Source organism: Hyla sarda, chromosome 1 (assembly GCF_029499605.1).
Source record: "Hyla sarda isolate aHylSar1 chromosome 1, aHylSar1.hap1, whole genome shotgun sequence".
NCBI lineage: Eukaryota > Metazoa > Chordata > Amphibia > Anura > Hylidae > Hyla > Hyla sarda.
This window is the reverse complement of record NC_079189.1, coordinates 155,180,511-155,201,367: the sequence shown is the minus strand read 5'-3', so window position 1 is coordinate 155,201,367 and position 20,857 is coordinate 155,180,511. Positions and strand designations below refer to the sequence as shown.

General features: G+C 41.7%; 1 protein-coding gene across 5 annotated transcripts in view; it reads left to right on the top strand.

Annotated features, from left to right (window-relative positions):
• The window catches only part of ZNF330 (zinc finger protein 330), a 38,894-nt gene extending 18,246 nt beyond the window's left edge, over window positions 1-20,648 (top strand). For all 5 annotated transcript variants that reach the window (XM_056562915.1, XM_056562919.1, XM_056562917.1 and 2 more), the window contains exons 5-10: window positions 720-799; window positions 8,696-8,822; window positions 14,599-14,703; window positions 14,861-14,907; window positions 17,889-18,006; window positions 20,034-20,648. In XM_056562915.1, the coding sequence (XP_056418890.1) occupies window positions 720-799; window positions 8,696-8,822; window positions 14,599-14,703; window positions 14,861-14,907; window positions 17,889-18,006; window positions 20,034-20,308 (752 nt within the window). In that variant the 3' untranslated portion in view covers window positions 20,309-20,648. The remainder of the gene's footprint in view (window positions 1-719; window positions 800-8,695; window positions 8,823-14,598; window positions 14,704-14,860; window positions 14,908-17,888; window positions 18,007-20,033) is intronic.
• Window positions 20,649-20,857: the final 209 nt, after the last annotated feature.

The window sequence follows — 20,857 nt, the reverse complement described above, 5'->3', positions numbered from 1 at the left end:
GCTTTTGGGCGCAAAGTTCTTCAGGCGGTGGTCCCTCGCCAATACTTCTCTGGTGGTGCTGTCGTGATGGGGTGGAAAGCCGGTAATTACTCACCGGTAATTCTATTTCCTCGTAGTCACGACAGCACCACGTACTATTCCCACCCCTTTTCTTGTTTTTCTCACATATGGTGTGTTCACTGTGGTGTTTCAAAAAATATTACATTCTCTTCCCTTAACTGAGGGAATAACCTGCAGGTTATAAAAACGATTCAGATCCTGACAATGCACCTCACAAACAGCCTTCCATAAAATAGGCTGTCATTTAAAAAAATGAGATGTCAAACATTTTGATTGGTTGGGTGTACAGACCTCGACTGTTCTCTACAACTAAAGGAAAGTGTGTGTTAAGCGCCTTCTTTCCCATCTCTGTGCAAAAAGGACACCCAAATAAGTCTATAGGCCCGTCTTGGTCTTGCGCATTGTAAGTGGGGAGAGAGGAGCTCAGCCGCACTCTTCTCTTCCTGTCTTTTCTAGCGATCATTAGGAGTCTGAACACTCCGACCCCAACCAATCAAAACTTTATACGTGTCTCTATAACATATCAAAGGATTTTTAAAGTGGCAGGTAATATGTAGAAGTAACAGTATAAGGCTCTGTTCACATCTGTATTGTTGGGAGTAGCAGATTTGTTTTAAAATTAGCCAGATAAAACATTTTTATTTTTATTTTTTTTGCAGGTAAAACTAAATGTATGATGAAATCCTCAGACTGTGTGATCAGGCATCCTGGAGTTTATAGTACTGGAATGACAATGGTGGTAAGTACCAAAATGCCCTAGCAAATGAAAGTACACTTTCTTACCATCATCACTCTGAATATTAAGGGTACGCTCACATGTACAGGATCCTGTGCAGATTTGATGCGCAGGATTTGTAACTGCAGATTAGAAGCGGTGCTCAGTCATTTAGTTTACACTGAAATCTACAACAGAAAATCCTGCGCATCACATCTGCGTACATGTGAACGTACCCTAAAGAAATTTTTTTAACGTTGTACACACTAATCAGTGAAGTGAAATTTATCTGCAAGCTTGTAGTTTTGACATTCAGTAGGTTTCATTGACAGGGATAATGTTATATATGGCATATATGTGAGGTTCCTTGTGTCACTGGGGCACCATTGTCTCATTGTATATTCATTTAAAGTCCTTTGCTTGAGTAATGTCAGCAAGTGATTGATGTCATCTAAATTATGGGTAAAGTCATTCTAGACTAAACTATTTAATACAAGTTTACTGTTATTTTCAGGTGTCATTTTATCCAAGGATCATTTCCAATATGTTTATATACAATGTAGTGTACAAATCCATTCAGGGACTAAAGGCCATTTAGGGTTTTCAGTGTAACTGTGGTCAAACACGTTCTGAATATCCTGTAGAAAAATGCTCAGGTGTGGGAAAGCTGAACTGGAACAGGAGCATGGGGGGTGGGGGTTTTCAGTAGTTACCTGACGTCATGCACCGTGCCATACAGCGCATAGCAACCACGCAGGGGACGCACGCCGGAGGCCTGAAGCAGCGCGGACCCGACCCCGGCAACAGGTAATTATGCCACCGGGGATGGGGGGAGGCAATGGGGCAGCGGTGCCGGCAATGAGTGCCGCTGCCCCTTCTCTCCCCCTGGCTGTCGGCGCCGCTTCTCTCCCCCTGGCTATCGCCGCCGGCAATGGGGCGCCGGCACCGATAGTCAAGGGGAGAGAAGGGTCGGCAGCAGGGCTCTAGACCCCAGGAAAGGCAGGGGGAGAGAAGCAGGCAGCGATGGCCTCTCTCCCCCTGCCTTTCCTGGGGGTGTATCGGCGTATAACACGCACATAGACTTTAGGCTAAAAATTTTAGCCTAAAAAGTGCGTGTTATACGCCGATAAATACGGTATATATTTTTTTTAATCAACTGGTGCCAGAAAGTTAAACATATTTGTAAATCACTTCTATTAAAAAAATCTTTACCCTTCCAATACTTATTAGCAGCTGTATGCTACAGAGGAAATTATTTTCTTTTTGAATTTCTTTTTTGTCTTGTCCACAGTGCTCTCTGCTGACACCTGATGATCGTATCAGGAACTGCCCACAGCAGCATAAGTTTGCAACAGCGATTTTCTCCTGCTCTGGACAGTTCCTGATACGGGCATCAGGTGTGATCAGAGAGCACTGTGGACAAGACAAAAAAGAAATTCAAAAAGAAAAGAATTTACTCTGTAGCATACATCTGCTAAAAAGTACTGGAAGGGTAAAGATTTTTTTTTAATAACGGTCATTTACCAATCTATTTTACTTTCTGGCAAGAGTTGATTTAAAAAAAAAAATGTTTTCCACCAATGGACCCATTTAAAAAGCTGTGGCTGATACCAGTGAGAACTAGCTCTGCCATACATTAAAGGGGTACTCCGGTGAAAACCTTTTTTTTTTTTTTTTTTTTTTTTTTTTTTTTAATCAACTGGTGCCAGAAAGTTAAACAGATTTGTAAATTACTTCTATTAAAAAAAATCTTAATCCTTCCTGTAATTATTAGCTGCTGAATACTACAGTGGAAATTATTTTCAGTTTGATACACAGAGCTGTCTGCTGACATCATGAGCACAGTGCTCTCTGCTGACATCTCTGTTCATTTTAGGAACTGTCCAGGGTAAAAGGAAATCCCCATAGCAAACATATGCTGTTCTGGACAGTTCATAAAATGGACAGAGATGTCAGCAGAGAGCACTGTGCTCATGATGTCAGCAGACAGCTCTGTGTTTCAAAAAGAAAATAATTTCCGCTGTAGTATTCAGCAGCTAATAAGTACAGGAAGGATTAAGATTTTTTTATTGAAGTAATTTACAAATCTGTTTAACTTCCTGGCAGCAGTTGATTTAAAAAAAAAAAAAAAAAAAAAAAAAAAAAAAATTTTCAGCGGAGTACCCCTTTAAGTCAATGTTTCCCAACCAGGGTGCCTCCAGCTATTGCAAAACTGCAACTTCCAACATGCTGATGATGATGATGATGGTGGTGGTGGTGGTGGTGGTGGTTTTGGTGGTGAAAGTGCAGGTGTAGGAGAGCTCTCAGCATGGATCTGAAGCGACTCCCAGAGGATCTGTCTCTTTTTGAATCCTATGACGATGTCGGGCAGCGGAAGGTTTGAATCCCACGACGATGTAATTCAGCCTCCATAGCGATTCACTGGATGGGGAGATTGTAGATGCCTGCTTAGAGTTCCTGGAAGCCTCCAGAAATCCCCCCCATCCACAGGTAAGCTCTAGGAGCTGCCTGACATCCCGCAGGAATTAAACTTCCGCCTGTCGCCTCCCAATCAGTGCTGCTGATCTCCGGGTGCTGATTCCGGATCATTTCTGATCCATTTACCAAGGAGAAGGAAGGTTGCAGATTCACAGATTGTGTTGTGTGAACGTGGCCCTAGCATCAATACAGGGAAAGCTCCTGATATACATGTTGAATGTGTCCATAGGGGTACATTGTCAGACATAGGCCAAAAGTGTGTCCTTTTGGCCTTTGTCTAGCTGGTATACTGAAAAAAAATAATTATGTGATGGTATAATACTATGAAAGAGTAGTCAACATTATTTCATACCTCAGCATTCTTAAAAAACAAAAAGATAAAATAATGGGTGCCAACGTATGGAATCCATGACAGGCATCTGTTTAAGGAATATGTCATGAGCTTGTAAGTAGCTCTTCATGATCTGTCAGTTACTATTGTACTATTGTAGTCTGTGGGCAGACAGATCTGTTTGCCATCTGTGCAAACGGATATTATCAGTCCATAGGAATAAAGAGTAAAGTAAATGATTAAATGACTGCAAGTGGAAATCTTCAAAAACCCTGAGGAATTGATATTGAAACTATGTTGGAAAATTGTGTACGTTTTAATCAAATAACATTTAGCTGCCAGAATGCCATACCCTTGTATATATTATCATTTCACCACAAGATGGTGCTAGACATACATGAATAGTCAAAGTGACACAAAAGGGAAATTACAATGAATTTTAGTATGTCATCCTGTGAAAAAAATGTTTGCCCTTACAGTTTTTCAGTCTGCTGGGGTAATTTTTTTTTTTTTCTATGATGGTTTGAGATTGCAAAAAAAAAGTCCAAGTTCAACCTAAAACCCTACTGTTTTGATCCAAAAGAAAGGTAAACTTCCCATGAGGCTGATGCCAATTGCCCCATAACAGAGGAAAAATTCCTTCCTGACTCCAATATTGTGATCAAAATAAATCCCTGGCTTAACACACAAATCTAGTATACATAACCTGTAAAATAAAGATTCCTGTCTATGATGATGATTAAACCTTCTTTCCTTTAGACATAGAGGATGCCCCCTTGTTGTGGGTACTGGCCTAGGTAGAAAAAGATGACTAGAAAGATCTCGGTACTGTCCGTTTATATTTTTGTACATTGTGATCAAATCGCCATGAGACTTCTTTTCTCCAAACTAAATAACCCCAAGCTTGATAATCTGTCTTGGTCCTGCAATCCTCCCATACCATTAATTATCTTGGTCGCCCACCCCTGCACCTCTCTCCATTTCAGCCATGTCCTTCTTATATACAGGTGCCAAGAATTGTGATTTATACAGAGGCAGAACCATGTCCTTATCTCGTGCCTTTATGCTTTTCTTGATACATCCCATGACTTTGTTAGCCTTGGCAGCCGCCGCCTGGCACCGATCAGTAAAGTTGAGCTTACTGTCCACCAATATCCCCAAGTTCTTTTCAATAGTAGTTTTTACATAATATCTTATTATTTAGCACATATATGTACATCTTGTTTTTATAGCCCAAGTGCATAATCTTACATTTATCCACAGTAAACTTTGTCATGTCTGTGCCTAAGCCTCCAGCTTCCACAGATCCTTCTGTAATATAATGTTACCCTGCTCTGTGGTGATCACCTTACCCAGTTTAGTGTCATCTGCAAATATTGAAATTCTTCTCTATCAAGGTCACTAATAAACATTTAGAAAAGAAATGCCCCATGTGGTACGTTCCATTGACAACTACCCTCTGCTTCCTATCACTGAGCCAGTTGCTAATCCATTTACATATATTCTGCCCTATTCCGAGCATCCTTATTGTATGTGCTAACCTTTTGTGTCTACTTCTGAATAGCATCTTTCAGAATACCCTAAGATCAAGTCCTGTGAAACTATCCCTGTTGTTATAGAACCTTTAAATATAAGGAATTGGGGTCTGTCATGCTATTCTTGGTATTCACAGTCCACTCAACCAATATCTTTAAAGGGGTCCAGACAATGAGAGTTGCTGGCACTACTCCTGTTCAAGCAAGTATCTTAGGGTCACGTGCTACCGCAAGTATCTGCTTAAAAATATGCAAGCCCGGGTATTGCTGTAAGCGGTGCTACATCCTCATAGTTAACAGTCTAATATAACATCCAGGTAGAAGGAATGAGATGGCAACTCACTTGCATATAGACAGCTTTATTCCACGGGATAAGGTGCATACAGGTGCGTATAAACAGAGCAACGTTTCGCCAAGTGCTTCTTCCGGCTCACTTGAGTGATCCGGAAGAAGCACTTGGCGAAACGTTGCTCGTTTTATACGCACCTGTATGCACCTTATCCCGTGGAATAAAGCTGTCTATATGCAAGTGAGTTGCCATCTCATTCCTTCTACCTTGATGTTATCTTTAAAGGGGTACTCCCACCCTAGACATCTTATCCCCCTATCCAAAGGATAGGGGATAAGATGTCTGATCGCGGAAGTCCCGCCGCTGGGGACCCCCGCATTATTGCTTGCGGCACCCACCTGTGTTCTCACCGGAACCGCTGGAGGGTCTGAGGCACAACTCCGGGAACGGAAGCCCGTGACGTCAGGACTCTGCCCCCGTGTGACATCACGCACCCTCCCATAGGCTTGCATTGAGGGGACGGGCGAGACGTCACACACGGGTGGAGTCCTGACGTCGCGGACTTCCGTTCCCGGAGTCGCGACTCAGACCCTCCAGCGGTTCCGGTGAGAACACAGGTGGGTGCCGCAAGCAATAATGCGGGGGTCCCAAGCGGAGGGACCCCCGCGATCAGACATCTTATGTCTGGGGGTGGGAGTATCCCTCTAAGGTGAAAAAGCTTATTGCAATAATTTCTCTAACTGGGAAAAGTAGCTTAGAACCTTTGTTGCTAAAGAGATGTGTTCATCTGCACCCCTCTCCCCAGGAGCAGAAGCTGCACAGAGCCAAGGATTGCTAATCTTTAGATTTTTCTATGGGCAGCTGTGATGTAACAAACTTTATCCACAAAATAAAATCTTTCACAAGGCCAATGGCATTTATAGAAAAATCTTAAGGGGAATCCTTATTAAGCCAATGTGTAGGATGTTGTGGTATAAATAACATCTTTGTCAGATGAGATCTACTTATAATCTATAAGGGCAACGTGGTCCGTGCTACCACCTTGTGCTGGAATCTAAGTAGTAGCAAGTCAATATTTTGTATATTGGTAGGTTTTACAATACCAAAGCATGGGACCCTTCAAAGGTTAATGGTGGTAAAAGTATTCTCCACCTAACTACATTCGAAAGGCATGATAACAAACATGTCCCACAGAAGAGGCAACGGCATCTATTTATCTTTATTTAAACAACTGATCGCCTAACATAATTGGCTACCTAGTTCCTGAGATTTGTCCAGCTTTATACAATAAATAAATATGCATAGCCAAACTTGCTGATTTTAGCTGGACTGGACCACCAGCAAATGTTGGAGGAGATAAGGATTGTATGGGTAGATTTCAAGTTCTCGATCCTTTTGATCTAGTGGAGATAAACCACCACCAGAGGAGTCGGGCAGGGGCATTCTCCTCTCTCCCCATTGAGAAGACATGTATGTGTGACCAAGCATGCATGTCTATGACAAGATCAGTTGAGATGTTGGCTGTTTGGCCAACAACAATCTATTGTGTATGACCAGCTTAAAGGACAAATGCAGCGCAAAACTTTTAACTCCTCCTGTTCCAGGGCTGCATTAACTAAAAAACAAACTTAAACTCACCTTCCTGCATTCCGATATTGCGCCGATATCAGCATCCCGGTCCTTCACCGCTACTCGGCTCCCTGCTTCTTAGGCTCGGAACGTCACACTGCAGTCAGCATATCGTTGGCCACAGCGATGTCCCGCCTCGGCCCTTGATAGGCTGAGGGCACTGTCATGTAAGGAGTCTGTGCAGCAGGGAGAAGGCGGGGCCCGAGCTCCTTACATGACAGTGCACTCAGCCTATCACTGGCCGAGGCGGGACATCGCTGCGGCCAACGAGATACGCTGACTGCGTTGTGACATTCGGAACCTAAGAAGCAGGGAGCCAGGTAGCGCTGGAGGAACGGGACACAGATACTGGAGTAACGTGGAAACGTAGGAAGGGGAGTTAAAGTGTCTCTAGTTTTTTGTAGCCCGGGCACAGGGGGACTTAAAGTTATATGCCACATTTCTCCTTTAAGATGTAGCCAGTTAACTCCCTTTTCTGGACTTTTTTTTTTTTTTATATTTAATGGCCTATCCTTAGGATATGTAAAAACAGAGGAAGAGTGGAGGAAAAAATTCTCTTATTGTGAAAGATTGGGTGTTGGATAATGCTCACAAGGGAGTGTTACAATACCCATGGAGTGTATAGCTTATAACGATAGACTCTGAGACAGTGGAAGTCATTTTTCCAATACAGGTTTTATTGGTTACAGAATTATACTAAACACTGGATGCTTCTTTGGATTCTGAAAAATCTGAGGAAGCGTCCAATGTATGACGTGAAATGTAATTCTCTAACAAATAAACCTCTAATGGTAAATGTCTGCTGTTATGGAGTCCTATGCTGTACGCTCCTTGTGCATTGTGACACTGCATGTTGAGCCCATCTATTCTTGCAGAAGACGTTTTTTTCATTGTTCTCCCTCGAGACAGAAGGAGCTGCTACAGTGGCAATTGTGTAACATTACTACAAGCCTCACCAGCAAAACTGAACAAGGTGGGCAGCATTGTTTCTCTCCTGTTACATTCCTATTGTATAGGGTCCTGCACATGAAGCACCTCCACTTTATTTTGCAATTTTGTAATGCCCTAGAACAGACCATCAATATTTGATCAGTAGGGGTCTGACACCCCCACCTATCAGCTGTTCACCAAAGCCTTGGCATCTGTAATACACAGTGAGCAGAGCTGGAATCTATAACCTACAACAGTAACCCACAGATTAGCCATTACATAATGTAAAGAACCATCTGCTTCCAGGTCTTTTTCACTGTGTAGAACCGCACCACATTTCTTACAAACAGCTGATCAGCAAGGGTGCCAGATGTCTGACCCCCACCGATTAGATCATGATGGCCTATCCTGACAACATCAATGAAAGCATAAAATGGAAAGTCCCCTTATCAGGAAAGATTAAAACAGGAAAAAATCTAGGGAACCAATGGCTAGTGCTCATGTGCATGTACTGTATGTTTTATATGCATGTGTATGTGCTCCTGGGTTTATCTTCTGCCTTCTAATATCACAAGTTTTTTCCCCCATTCCTGGTAACATATCTCTTTTCTTTTAGGTCCATTTCTTATATATTGTGTGTAATGCCTAAAACAAAACCATCTTCTAATAGTCTGGATTTATAGGAAAAATTAGTTGTAGAATTTTACATTGTCCATTTTTTTTTGCAGGGTGCGATCTGTGATTTCTGTGAGGCCTGGGTATGCCACGGCAGGAAATGTCTCAGCGTCCATGCATGCAGCTGCCCTCTAGCTTCTGCTGAGTGCGTTGAATGTGAACGAGCAGTCTGGGACCATGGTGCGTTTCTGCATTAACCTTATCCTAGACTTCCTAATGTCCAGGGGGACACACTGTCATTTGTGAGGCAGTGCAGGCTTCAAGCTGCTTCCTTGATAATGCCATAACGTTAGCTTGAAAGAATGAGATGCTGTGTGCTGCTGTCATTGTAGAGAAAATCAGTAGATCTTGTGTGGGTAGGGCACCATCCGGATATAGAAACACAATAGTTGGCTTCCTTTTACTAAAAGTCAAGTACAGTTCATCTATCAAAGATTTTTAATAATGTTTTGTATACTATGCAGGAAAAAAGTACATGTGTGTCTTAAAAAACAGTGCAGCAATATCAGTTGTGTGGGCTAATGTCAATTCAAGCATTAGCGGAAGTTCAATTGAGAAAGAGAGATATACAATGTTATACATAGACAATACACCAGTAAAGTCTTGTATGTATAGTCTGAAGGGTATCCACCGGGAGGTGTTTTTTTTATTTTTTTACTGCCCATTATGTGTGATTTAAAAAAATTAAACCTTTGGTCACCTCCAGTGCTCCCACGATGCCTGCTCCTGGTGAGCTGCAGTGTGACATGTCAGGCCCCAGAAGCACCCAGGTCCAATGTGTCATACTCAGTGAATTGCTGGCTGAGGCAGGACATCGCTGCTGCCAGCTATTTGCTGAGGGGCAATATGACACATTTGGTCTTGGTGAAGTTTCCTGGGCCGAACAGTCAAACTGCAGCTCAGAAAGACAACCGCGTCATGGGACCAGAGCAGGACACTGGAGGTGAGTACATGTTTATTTTTTTTTATATCTCAGACAATGGGCATACTTTTGAAGAAGAAGAAAAAAAAAAACCTTAGCCCCAGGATAACCCCTTTTAAAGACATAATACCAAACACATATGCATGCTGGCCTTGTAAGTTAAAAGAAACTCCCCTGGATAAAAGTATACTGTTGGGTCAAGTTCACATCAGAGCTCCATTCGTGAGCTTCATCGCAGAGTTTATTACAGTTTATTATATTAACCAAAAGACCTGACAGAGTAACTAATGTGCAAGTAAAAGGACACCTAGGAAATAGTGATCATAATATAATACATTATAACTTGTTCTTCAATAAGGGAATCTCTCGAGGGGCCACAAAAACAAGGAACTTTAGGAAGGCAAAGTTTGATCAACTCAGAGAAGCCCTGAACAATATAAAATGGGATAATGTCTTCAAAAACAAGAATACTGACACTAAATGGGAGACTTTTAAAAATATCTTAAATTCTCACTGTAAGATGTATATACCTTATTGGAATAAAAGGGTCAGAAGTACCGGTAAAAGAAAACCAATATGGATGAATAAAAATGTTAAGGGGGCAATAAATGACAAAAATAAAGCATTTAAACTACTAAAACAGGACAGCAGTGAAGAAGCATTAAAAGGGTATAGAGAAAAATGTAAAATATGTAAAAAACTGATAAAAGCCGCAAATATAGAGACATAAAGACTCATTGCCACAGAGAGTAAAACTGGCCCCAAAAAGTTCTTTAACTATGTAAATAGCAAAAAGGTTAAAGAAGAAATTATAAACGGGGATCAGGAAAAAGCAAATATATTAAACAAATTATTCTCCTCTGTATTCATGAGGTAAATGAAATGCCAGGTGAAATACATTGAATGTAGTATACTACAGTTTTAGGTCCGGTCCAAAACCGCATACGGGTCAAAACTGAGCCAACCGGAGTCACCGTTTGACTCCGGTTGGATCATTAAAGTAAATGGAGTCACGGGCTGATCCGGCTGGGGTACGGGAGCGCCCCGTTTGCCCCTCCCCTGCCGGATCCAGCACCCGTATGTACAAAACGTGGTGTGAAAGAAGGCTTAGGGTTGCCCTAATAACTATGTATAAATATATTAGGGGGCAGTACAGAGATCTCTCCCATGATCTATTTATACCCAGGACTGTATCTATAACAAGGAGGCATCCTCTACGTCTTGAGTAGAGATGAGCGAACCTACAGTAAATTCGATTCGTCACAAACTTCTCTGCTCTGCAGTTGATGACTTATCCTGCATAAATTCAGCTTTCAGGTGCTCCCGTGGGCTGGAAAAGGTGGATACAGTCCTAGGAAAGAGTCTCTCCTAGGACTGTATCCACCTTTTCCAGCCCACCGGAGCACCTGAAAGCTGAACTAATTTATGCAGGCTAAAGTCAGCAACTGCCGAGTCGAGAAGTTCGTGACAAATCGAATATACTGTAAGTTCGCTCATCTCTAGTCTTGAGGAAAGAAGATTTCTACACCAGCACAGATGGGGGTTCTTTACTGTAAGAGCAGTAAGACTGTGGGACTCTCTGCCTGAGGAGGTGGTCATGGTGAACTCTGTAAAAGAATTTAAAAGGGGTCTGGATGCATTTTTGGAGAATAATAACATTACAGGTTATGGATTCTAGATCTATAGGGACAGAAGGTTGATCCAGGGATCTATTCTGATGCCATATTTGGAGTCGGGGTGGAACTTTTACCTTGAGTACGAGGGTTTTTTGCCTTCCTCTGGATCAACTCAGTAGGGATTAATTTGGGTTACAGGTTGAACTTAATGGACTCTGGTCTGTCTTCAACCTTTTTCAACCAGTAAGTGAGGGTGGACTAGCACTCCTCTGTGCCCTCTCCTGTCTGATAGGACTCCTCTGTGCTCTCCCTGTCTGATAGGACCCCTCTGTGCTCTCTCTCCTGTCTGACAGGACTCCTTTGTGCTCTCTCCTGTCTGATAGAACTCCTCTGTGCTCTCTCTCCTGTGTGATAGCACTCCTCTGTGCTCTCTCTCCTGTGTGATAGCACTCCTCTGTGCTCTCTCTCCTGTGTGATGGCACTCCTCTGTGCTCTCTCCTGTCTGGTAGCACTCCTTTGTGCTCTCTCCTGTCTGATAGTACTCCTGTGCCCTCTCCTTTCTGAAAGGACTCCTCTGTGCTCTCTCCTGTCTGATAGCACTTCTCTGTGCTCTCTCTTGTCTGATAGTGCTCCTCTGTGCTCTCTCTCCTGTCTGATAGCTCTCTTCTGTGCTCTCTCTCCTGTCTGATAGCGCTCCTCTGTGCTCTCTCTCTCCTGTCTGATAGCGCTCTTCTGTGCTCTCTCTCCTGTCTGATAGCGCTCCTCTGTGCTCTCTCTCCTGTCTGATAGTACTCCTCTGTTCTCTCTCTCTCCTGTCTGATAGGACTCCTCTGTGCTCTCTCCTGTCTGATAGGACTCCTCTGTGCTCTCTCCTGTCTGATAGGACTCCTCTGTGCTCTCTCCTGTCTGATAGGACTCCTCTGTGCTCTCTCCTGTCTGATAGGACTCCTCTGTGCTCTCTCCTGTCTGATAGGACCCCTCTGTGCTCTCTCCTGTCTGATAGCACTCCTCCTCTGTGCTCTCTCCTGTCTGATAGGACTTCTCTGTGCTCTATCCTGCCACTCTCTCCTGTCTGATAGAACTCCTCTGTTCTCTCTCCTGCCTGATAGGACTCCTTTGTTCTCTATCCAGTCCTATCTGACAGAGGAGTGCTAGCCCACCCTCACTTACTGGACTTTGTCCATGCTTGTGCTTCAGCTCGGACAAAACCATGATTTTAAAAAGCCATTATTTCTATAAAAAGGAAATAACATTTTCTTAAGTATATTAGAAATGTTAATGTTTTGCGAAGAAGTATAGCTTATAAAAAGTTTTTGAATCTGACAGTGCATATTTAACTTCCTCGCTTGTGCCTACCGCAGGTTTAAAGCTGCTCTGGTCCCTGCTGTGTCATGCTTCTGGGTTCAGAGTGATCAGTTGCGGACACAGCTGCAGGTGTGTGACATCATGTTCCTGAGCCTGGAAGCAGCACACAGCAGGGACCGGAGTTCCGTAATACTGAAGGCGGTATGGAGGAGAAGGTGGTCAGTGGTTTGTTCTTTTTCCTTTAAATTACCCCCTCCCTGAGCAGGTATATAAAATACAAACCGCCCAGGCAACACCTTATTTTTTATTTTATTTTTTTGTCTCTACACCTCAGAAGGCTGAATTACAAACAGTATGACCACTTACAGCTCTCACTATGGCTGTAATCCAGCTGTTCTAGTACCCTGAATGGCTGAATGGTTTATAATATGTTCCCTTCTATTAATGCATAACTTGTCAGATTTGGATGCTGAGAGAGCTGGAACTCTACTTTCAGACGCTCTAAAAGAAAGTTCTAGTTTGCAAATGGTTAAAGGGTAGCTCCCACCAACCCTCTTTTTTTTTTTTTTTTTTTTTTTTTTTTTCCTGTCCCTTCTATCCCTAACCCCCTCCCTGCCTTTATTTTTATATTTATTGACTAATAAATGTCATTTTGTCTGCCTGCTAGTGTGCTCACTACCAGGCAGACTTCCCCAGCAGGCACCACGTCACTGATGCCTGCTGGAGGCAACTTCCGCCCTTAGTTCTAACAGAGTGCCTCCAGCTGTTTCACAACTACAACTCCCAGCATGCCCTGACATCTATTGGCTTACAGGGTATGCTGGCAGTTGTAGTGGGGAAACAACTGGAGGCACCCATTCATACCAACTCCCCTCACCTCCGGTCGCTGCCGCTGGCAGCAGATGGGGGTAAGAAGCCGGGACCACGAACTCTGCCCTTCGCGGCGAGCTGCAGAGAAACAGGGAATCCGGATGCAGGACGTGACGGGGAATCAAATTCAGTTACCGGAGTCTGCAGAGAGAGTGCAGACTCCAACTGGGCTGAGGTACAGGCTGCGTGCCTGCTGCGGCCAGGGCGGCTGCTCCTGGACTTTACTGCACTGGCTTCCTGCCTGTTTGATTGACAGACAGGAAGCCAGCGCGCAGTGAATGAATTTCGACTCATTTGCCAGGCTGAAATGAGTCGAAATTCTGTAGTGACGTCACTGCAGAATGCATTTAAACTGTTTTAAAATCACTTTTTTTTTATTAAACTATATTAGAGATATGTTGTAGTACTTAAGTACTACAACATATCAATTTTTTGTTTTCATGACAGTGCCCATTTAAGACCAATGGTAATTTGCTTTGGTTTTCGTGCTTTGCCCAGATGGGATCTAATCCTATTCTTGGCACTACAGCTCCCATAAGGGGACATCTGAATGTGACTACATGGATCAATATGCATGCCAGGTCCAGACTGTCAAGTTACAAAGTGTTTGCGTAAACCCCCCTCTTGCACAAACATTTTGTGACTTTTTACAGGCTACACCACTCGTGCCAAATGGGAGGTGGCACGGTTTTATATGGAGGCGGTGTGGCTTCGGCACACGCCATATTTATTACAATTTAGGTCTTACATAAATATCTGCAGCGTGGCACATAGTAGCTCTGCTGGATTCACTGGAAAGGCACGTGCATATCTGTTAATCCAGTGCAGCAAACAGGAGTTTTACATAAGGCCATCTTAGTAAATCTCCCCCAAAGTGTGTTTTGTGACTAAAAAAAACATATTAGAAAAACTTGAAGACCTACTTAGTTGACTTGGTTATTTACCTGTAGCTGATCAGGGTTACTTCCTATGCAGTCCCAAGCTTACTGGTGTCAGAATAGGAGGGTGATGCAGAAGCTTTTGTGTATTCTTAGAAGCGCACAGAGCACTATGCATAGGATGAAACCCTGGAAAGTGGCTGGTGTTTAGACTTGGTAACAGAAGTATGTCATTTTGAAGTTCTCCATTCCATACAGGACAGTAGGAGGTGTTGAAGTTGTGTTTGAGGTTGGGAAGTACAGTATCTGCATTCTTGATTGTATATGAGGTATAATCCTGTTACGTGTCGTTCTGTTTTCTGCAGGGGGCAGGATATTCAGCTGCTCCTTCTGTTATAACTTCCTGTGTGAAGACGACCAGTTTGAACATCAGGCTAGTTGCCAAGTATTGGAGGCTGAAACCTTTAAGTGTAAGTTGTTTTTTCCATTTGGGATTTTCCTATCTTGCGGTGTCATAACAAATATATAAAGATTACAGATTACATGTGCCAAATACTCATAATAGTTTTCTGCTTGGATGACTGTGTGTGAGTGACTATGTCTTACTTTCTTTCCTTTTATTAATAGGTGCTTCTTGTAATCGTTTAGGGCAACACTCATGCCTCCGCTGCAAGGTATCATTTCCGTTCTTACATGCTTTTTAATGAACTAACCTAAATAATCTGGAAGAATATGTAGCAATATAAGGATTTGATGTTAAGTATACTGGATTAGTGTTATTAAAGTGGTACTATGGAGAAAAAAAGGTTTTCAAATCCGCTGGTGCAAGAAAGTTTTACAGATTTCTAAATCACTTTTCAGCTGTTGAAAGGTTATTGCTATTTTGACATTTATAGCATATACACAGGACTATCTGCACCTTTTATTAAATAATCAGATGGGTGGGAACTTTATTTAAAAAGGGTGTGAATGCTAGACTCAGAAGGTGGGATTTGAAGTCTGAAGGGTCATGAATCGGGCTCATGGGGTGTGAATCAGGCTAACACATCCTGATCCTAGCATTTACACCCCTTTGTGAAATAAAGTTCACGCCAATCTGACTGTTCAGGAAAAAGTGTAGCTCTGCAATCAAATAGTAAAATTCCTCACATTTAAGAAATGGGGATGTAGGAACCCAAAAAAAAGACATGTTGAAATCAGAGCACCCAAGGCTACCAAATAATTAAACTCCTAGTTTATACAAAGTATAATATGGTCCCTAATTAAGTTATTCTGGGAGATTCTAAAAACAAAACATGCTGGGAGAGAGTTATCAAAACCTGTCCAGAGAAAAAGTTGCTGAGTTTCCCATAGCAACCAATCAGATCGCTTCTTTAATTTTTTTTTTTTTAGAGGCCTTTTCAAATATTAAAAAAGGAATCTGATTGGTTGCTATGGGGAACTCGGCAACTTTGCCTCATGACAGATTTCAATAAATCACCCCTGATATATGTTGAGTTTCCATAAATTCTATAGTGAAGAAACACCTAACTGGGTTCATTCTGCTACAATTCCCTCCCCTTAGGATGTTACAAAGAATTTTGTACGTTTTTACATATTCCTGTAACAACTACTTTTAATGTGTTTGTTACTGTTGCTATTAACTGCAGTGTATTATTGCCAAATCATTCTGATGTTTTTGCTGACTGTGCAGAAAACTGGCTGTACGTAAGTATGAAGTAATGTAGACACTGGACTTTAGTAACACTAAATGGGTATTCCAGGATTTCTTTATCTTTGGCCTTTGAGCCTATAATGTCAAGTTATAATACTGTGTAATATACTTCTATTACCTCTGTGCTCTGCTTTGTCCCATTTTTATGCATTGGACCTGCACCTGGAAGTCCTGTAGTGCATTTTTTTCTTTATTTTGTTATATTTCGTTTTTTCTCTTTCTCAGCATTCCATGTGGCCAGAGACAATATGTCATAAGTCACATGGTCTCCAGGGGGCGTTGCTTTGCTTTTCCTTTCCACCCTGCAACCCTACACTGTCTCTGACCATATAGAATGCTGGAAAAGGTCAGACAACAGTATAATAAAAAGACTTGCACTACAGCACTTCTGGGAGTGGGTCCCATGCATGAAAATGGACAAAGCTGTGCAAGGAGATAATAAAAACATATTGCACAGTATGATGGTCTGAAAGAAGCTGAGGGGGAAAAAATTAGAATAACCCTTTAACTCCATGATGCTGCAGCCAATTTGACAGTTACTATTGTGTTTTTTTTTTTCCATCTTGAAAGGTCCATAACTTTTTTAAACATTTTTTGTGAGATAGAATTAAAAAAAAAAGCTGAAATTATATACATTTTATTTTTTGGGTTTAATTTTAGGGTATTCACGGTAAGCTTTACTCTTTATAGTAATATCAAATATATAGAGATTTTGGTGTTTTTACTTATTTCAAGAAATACTTTAAAAAATGTTTTTTTTTTTGTTTTTTGTCACCATATTCTGGGAATTTTTTTTCACACACAAGAAAATGTTATGGCCAATATATAGGCCAAACATAGTCACTAGTAGGCTTCAGTTGGTCAAGTAAAATCAATGGGTCTGTCATGAGTACACCATGGTATACCTTGAAGTATCCCAATGAATACCCCAGATATCAGCAAACCTTGAAGTGAATGGAGCCTTACATAAAAAGTATACTGTTGCGTGAACAGAGCTTAATTTTTCTAAAACCTTTGATTTTGTTAAATATGCATGTGTTCATACATAATTTTGAATGCATTTTTTTTATTTCTTTATAAAACTTTATGGTTTGAGGCAGAAGTGCCTTAATTATTAAGTGTTGGGTGGCATTTTCACAGTCTGCTAGATGACTACTTTGAGAAAATAATGGGGTGTAGTAAAAATTTTTTATATATTGTAATTCAGATTGACATATATTGAAAGTGTGAAAATTGTCCTGGCACCTAAAGGGTTTTGTTGCATTTCACGTGGTTGTATTTCATGTAAAAGAAACAACTTCCTCCTTGTGTTTTTTCTTGGACGTTTCTGATCCTGACTTTAGCATTGCCCAATTATTTCAGTAATAAGTGTAAATAGTTTCCGAGGTTTATTTGGCATCCATTTGCTATGCTTTTAACATGTGTAACGAATTAAGCCTGTTGTAGTTCTGATCTGTTTCCTTTTACATGACGGTCAGTAACAGCCTGCGCTGTATTGTATAAGGACTAATGATGTTGCTCCATTACTAATTAGTTTTCATTCCCCGTATACAGGAAATAAATATGCCAGAAGTGTTAAATTGAAAGTGAATTGATGGTAATTTTGGAAAATGAATTCAACCAACTTCAAGCAGATGCAAAATAAATTATTAATCATCCAGTTCAGCTCCCAAAAGAAAAAGGGCACCAGCTTGTCAGATAGTTCCAGCCAGTGTCTCAAGAAGACGAGTCCTTTTCAGATAGAAGCCGTTGTGGTGATAGATTTTCCCCTTCTATGAAGTCCCTATGCATAGGGCATATTGAAAGGGGTTGTGCGAAGAGCCTTTACAATTTCCAGCAGATTTGTCAGCTTGTTTCAATTTTTAAATGAGGAAATATTTATTATTTCAAGTGTAAAAATATTTCCTGTTGGAATAACTTCTCTTATTGTTATGTGGACAGGCGTGCTTCTGCGATGATCATGCTCGGAGCAAAGTCTTCAAGACTGAGAAAGGGAAGGAACCGCCTTGCCCTAAATGTGGCCATGAGACACAGCAAACAAAGAATCTGAGCATGTCTAGTAAGACTTTTTATTTATTTATTTATTTTATTATTGAAGCAGCCTAACTGAAAATATTTACATTGAGTGATTATATTTTTGGGGAACAATATTTTTTTAGTCCTCAGTTAAAAAATTTACTAGTAAAAGATCGCCTGGTTCTCGGCTCAGGATATCAGATGTATGTTTTTTTTGGGTGCTCTCCCATACATATCAGCTTATTTCCATCAGCACTACCTGTAAAAATGAACACATCTCAGTGCACATAAGTCCCTAAAATATTTAGTAAACAGAATACAGAATGAAATGTATTTATTTTATAAATAAAGTGAGGAGGCTATTTTGTTGTGGAATCTTTGAAAAATGTGTTAGAGATGGGTACAGTGGTCCCTCAAGTTACAATATTAATTGGTTCCAGGACGACCATTGTATGTTGAGACCAGAACTCTATGGAAACCTGGCAATTGGTTCTGAAGCCACCAAGATGTCATCCAAAAATAAGAAAGAGTGAGGATTAAAGATAAATAAGTAGATAACTGATACAGATAAAGCAAATCCTTACATATAAAAGTAATAAAGATCTGCTGGGAGCTGTAATCGCTGTCTATGTCAGTGTTTCCCAACCAGGGTTCCTCCAGCTGTTGCAAAACTACAACTCCCTGTCCGGGCATGCTGGGAGTTGTAGTTTTGCAAAAGCTGGAGGCAACCGCTTTGGTAAACACTGTTCCATGTAGAGAACAGTAGCTTCTTCAGGGTCCTATACAGAACACGCAGTGTAAAAAAAAAAAAAAAAAAAAAATGGAGCCGCCCTCACCTGATGCCCAAAGGAGCAGCTAACCCTGGCACAGGTAAAGAGTATAGAACGTGTAATACCTCCCTGTACTGTAGGCGGCGCTACCAGACACCAGTCAGTACATGCACTTCAGTAATAAAGGTAAAGAGTACAGAACATGTAATACCTCCCTGTACTGTAGGGGGCGCTACCAGACACCAGTCAGTGCATGAAGTTTAGGAATACAGGGGGTTTTACCAGTGAAATATCCATTCTGATTGGTCTGTTCTTCCAGCCATTGACACGTTTCACAGATTCCATAGCATTGTATGTTGAGTCCAGTTTCAAGTTACAATGGTCCAGAAAAGACCATTGTATGTTGAAACTATTGTATGTTGAGGCCATTGTAAGTTGAGGGATCACTGTATTTGGCAATGCAAAGTAAAGTAATGCAGTATATCAGAAAGGATGGCTAAAATAACCTTGGCAAAACCCAAGACAGATCAGCCATCAATGAGTTAAATGCTCCGGTTGCCCAGGAAATATGAACACAGCCCTAGGAGATCATGGTCTGTTGTCTTGGACTTTTCTGGGCAACTGGAGCAGTTTGAAAGTGAAACTAATTTGGCCAGGCTAGACTAGCCAATGGTTGATTGGATATTGGGGTGCAATCCAACAGTTAATGGCTGTAAACAATGTGACTGGCCCTTTGCAGCATTGTTTGTTCTCATGGTCAGCGATTGCACATTAAAGGGGTAGTCCAGTGGTGAAAAACTTATCCCCTATCCTAAGGATAGGGGATAAGTTTGAGATCGCGGGGGGTCCGACCGCTGGGGCCCCCTGCGATCTCTCTGTACGGGGCCCTGGCTCTCCGCCGAGATAGCGGGTGTCGACCCCCGCACGAGGCCAGGCGGCTGACACGCCCCCTCAATACATCTCTATGGCAGAGCCGGAGATTGCCGAAGGCAGCGCTTCGGCTCTGCCATAGAGTTGTATTGAGGGGGCGTGTCGGCCGCCGCCTCGTGCGGAGGTCGACACGCCCCCTTCCCGCGGGCTGTTGGGGCTCCGTACAGGAGATCGCAGGGGGCCCCAGCGGTCGGACCCCCCGCGATCAGCAACTTATCCCCTATCCTTAGGATAAGGGATAAGTTGCTCACCACTGAATCACCACTGGACTACTCCTTTAATGACGTCCAGGCATAAGATTTCACCATGTCCCTATAACCAGTTTGATGTTTAATGCTATTAAACTAGTGATTTTATTTGTATTCTCTAGCACGCACACTGAAGTTTGGCAGGCAGAGTGGAGCTGATGAAGATGATGATGGTGCTTCTGGCTATGAGAACTATTGGAAGAATCTTGCCTCTGGTGGTTCAAACGCAAACTATGACTACGAAGACGATGATGAAGAGGAAGATGAAGATGATGAGGAGTGTGATGAGGAAGGGGATAAAGATTCAGACTCTGAGGCATCTGATCTATTTGGTCACTTAAATTTAGGCAGGACATATGCCAGTGGCTATGCCCACTATGAAGAATCTCAAGAGTGAATTATGATGCATATTGCAAAAGCATTTTTGAACAATGACATGACTGTAAAACAACCAAGTCCCATAGCAGTAAAAAAATATATAAGGTCATGTTATTTTGTGCAGAGAAAATTCAGTACAAACAAAAGTGTGAGGTGCCATATTTGCTTCATATTATTGGTCTTTTTAATATTTGGTTTGATCAGTCCCACCGTACAAACATTCTGAATGCTTACATCACAGTACCGTTAATCTTAGTACTGATCGGATATTGAGTAACTCTTGCTCAGTGTAAAACTGTTATGAATGTATGCTTATATGATTCTTGTCCATGTATTAAAATACATTCAAGACCAAATAATTCTGCATTACTCATTTATCCAGGAACATGAAATTTAACTTGAAATTGCCAGTACAGTGGTCCCTCAACATATGATATTAATTGGTTCCAGGAGAACCATCATATGTTGAAACCATCATATGTCGAGTACATATGTCTATGTAAAAATGGTAATTGGTTCTGGGGCCTTGGAACCATTGTATGTTGAATACATATCTCTATGGGAAACT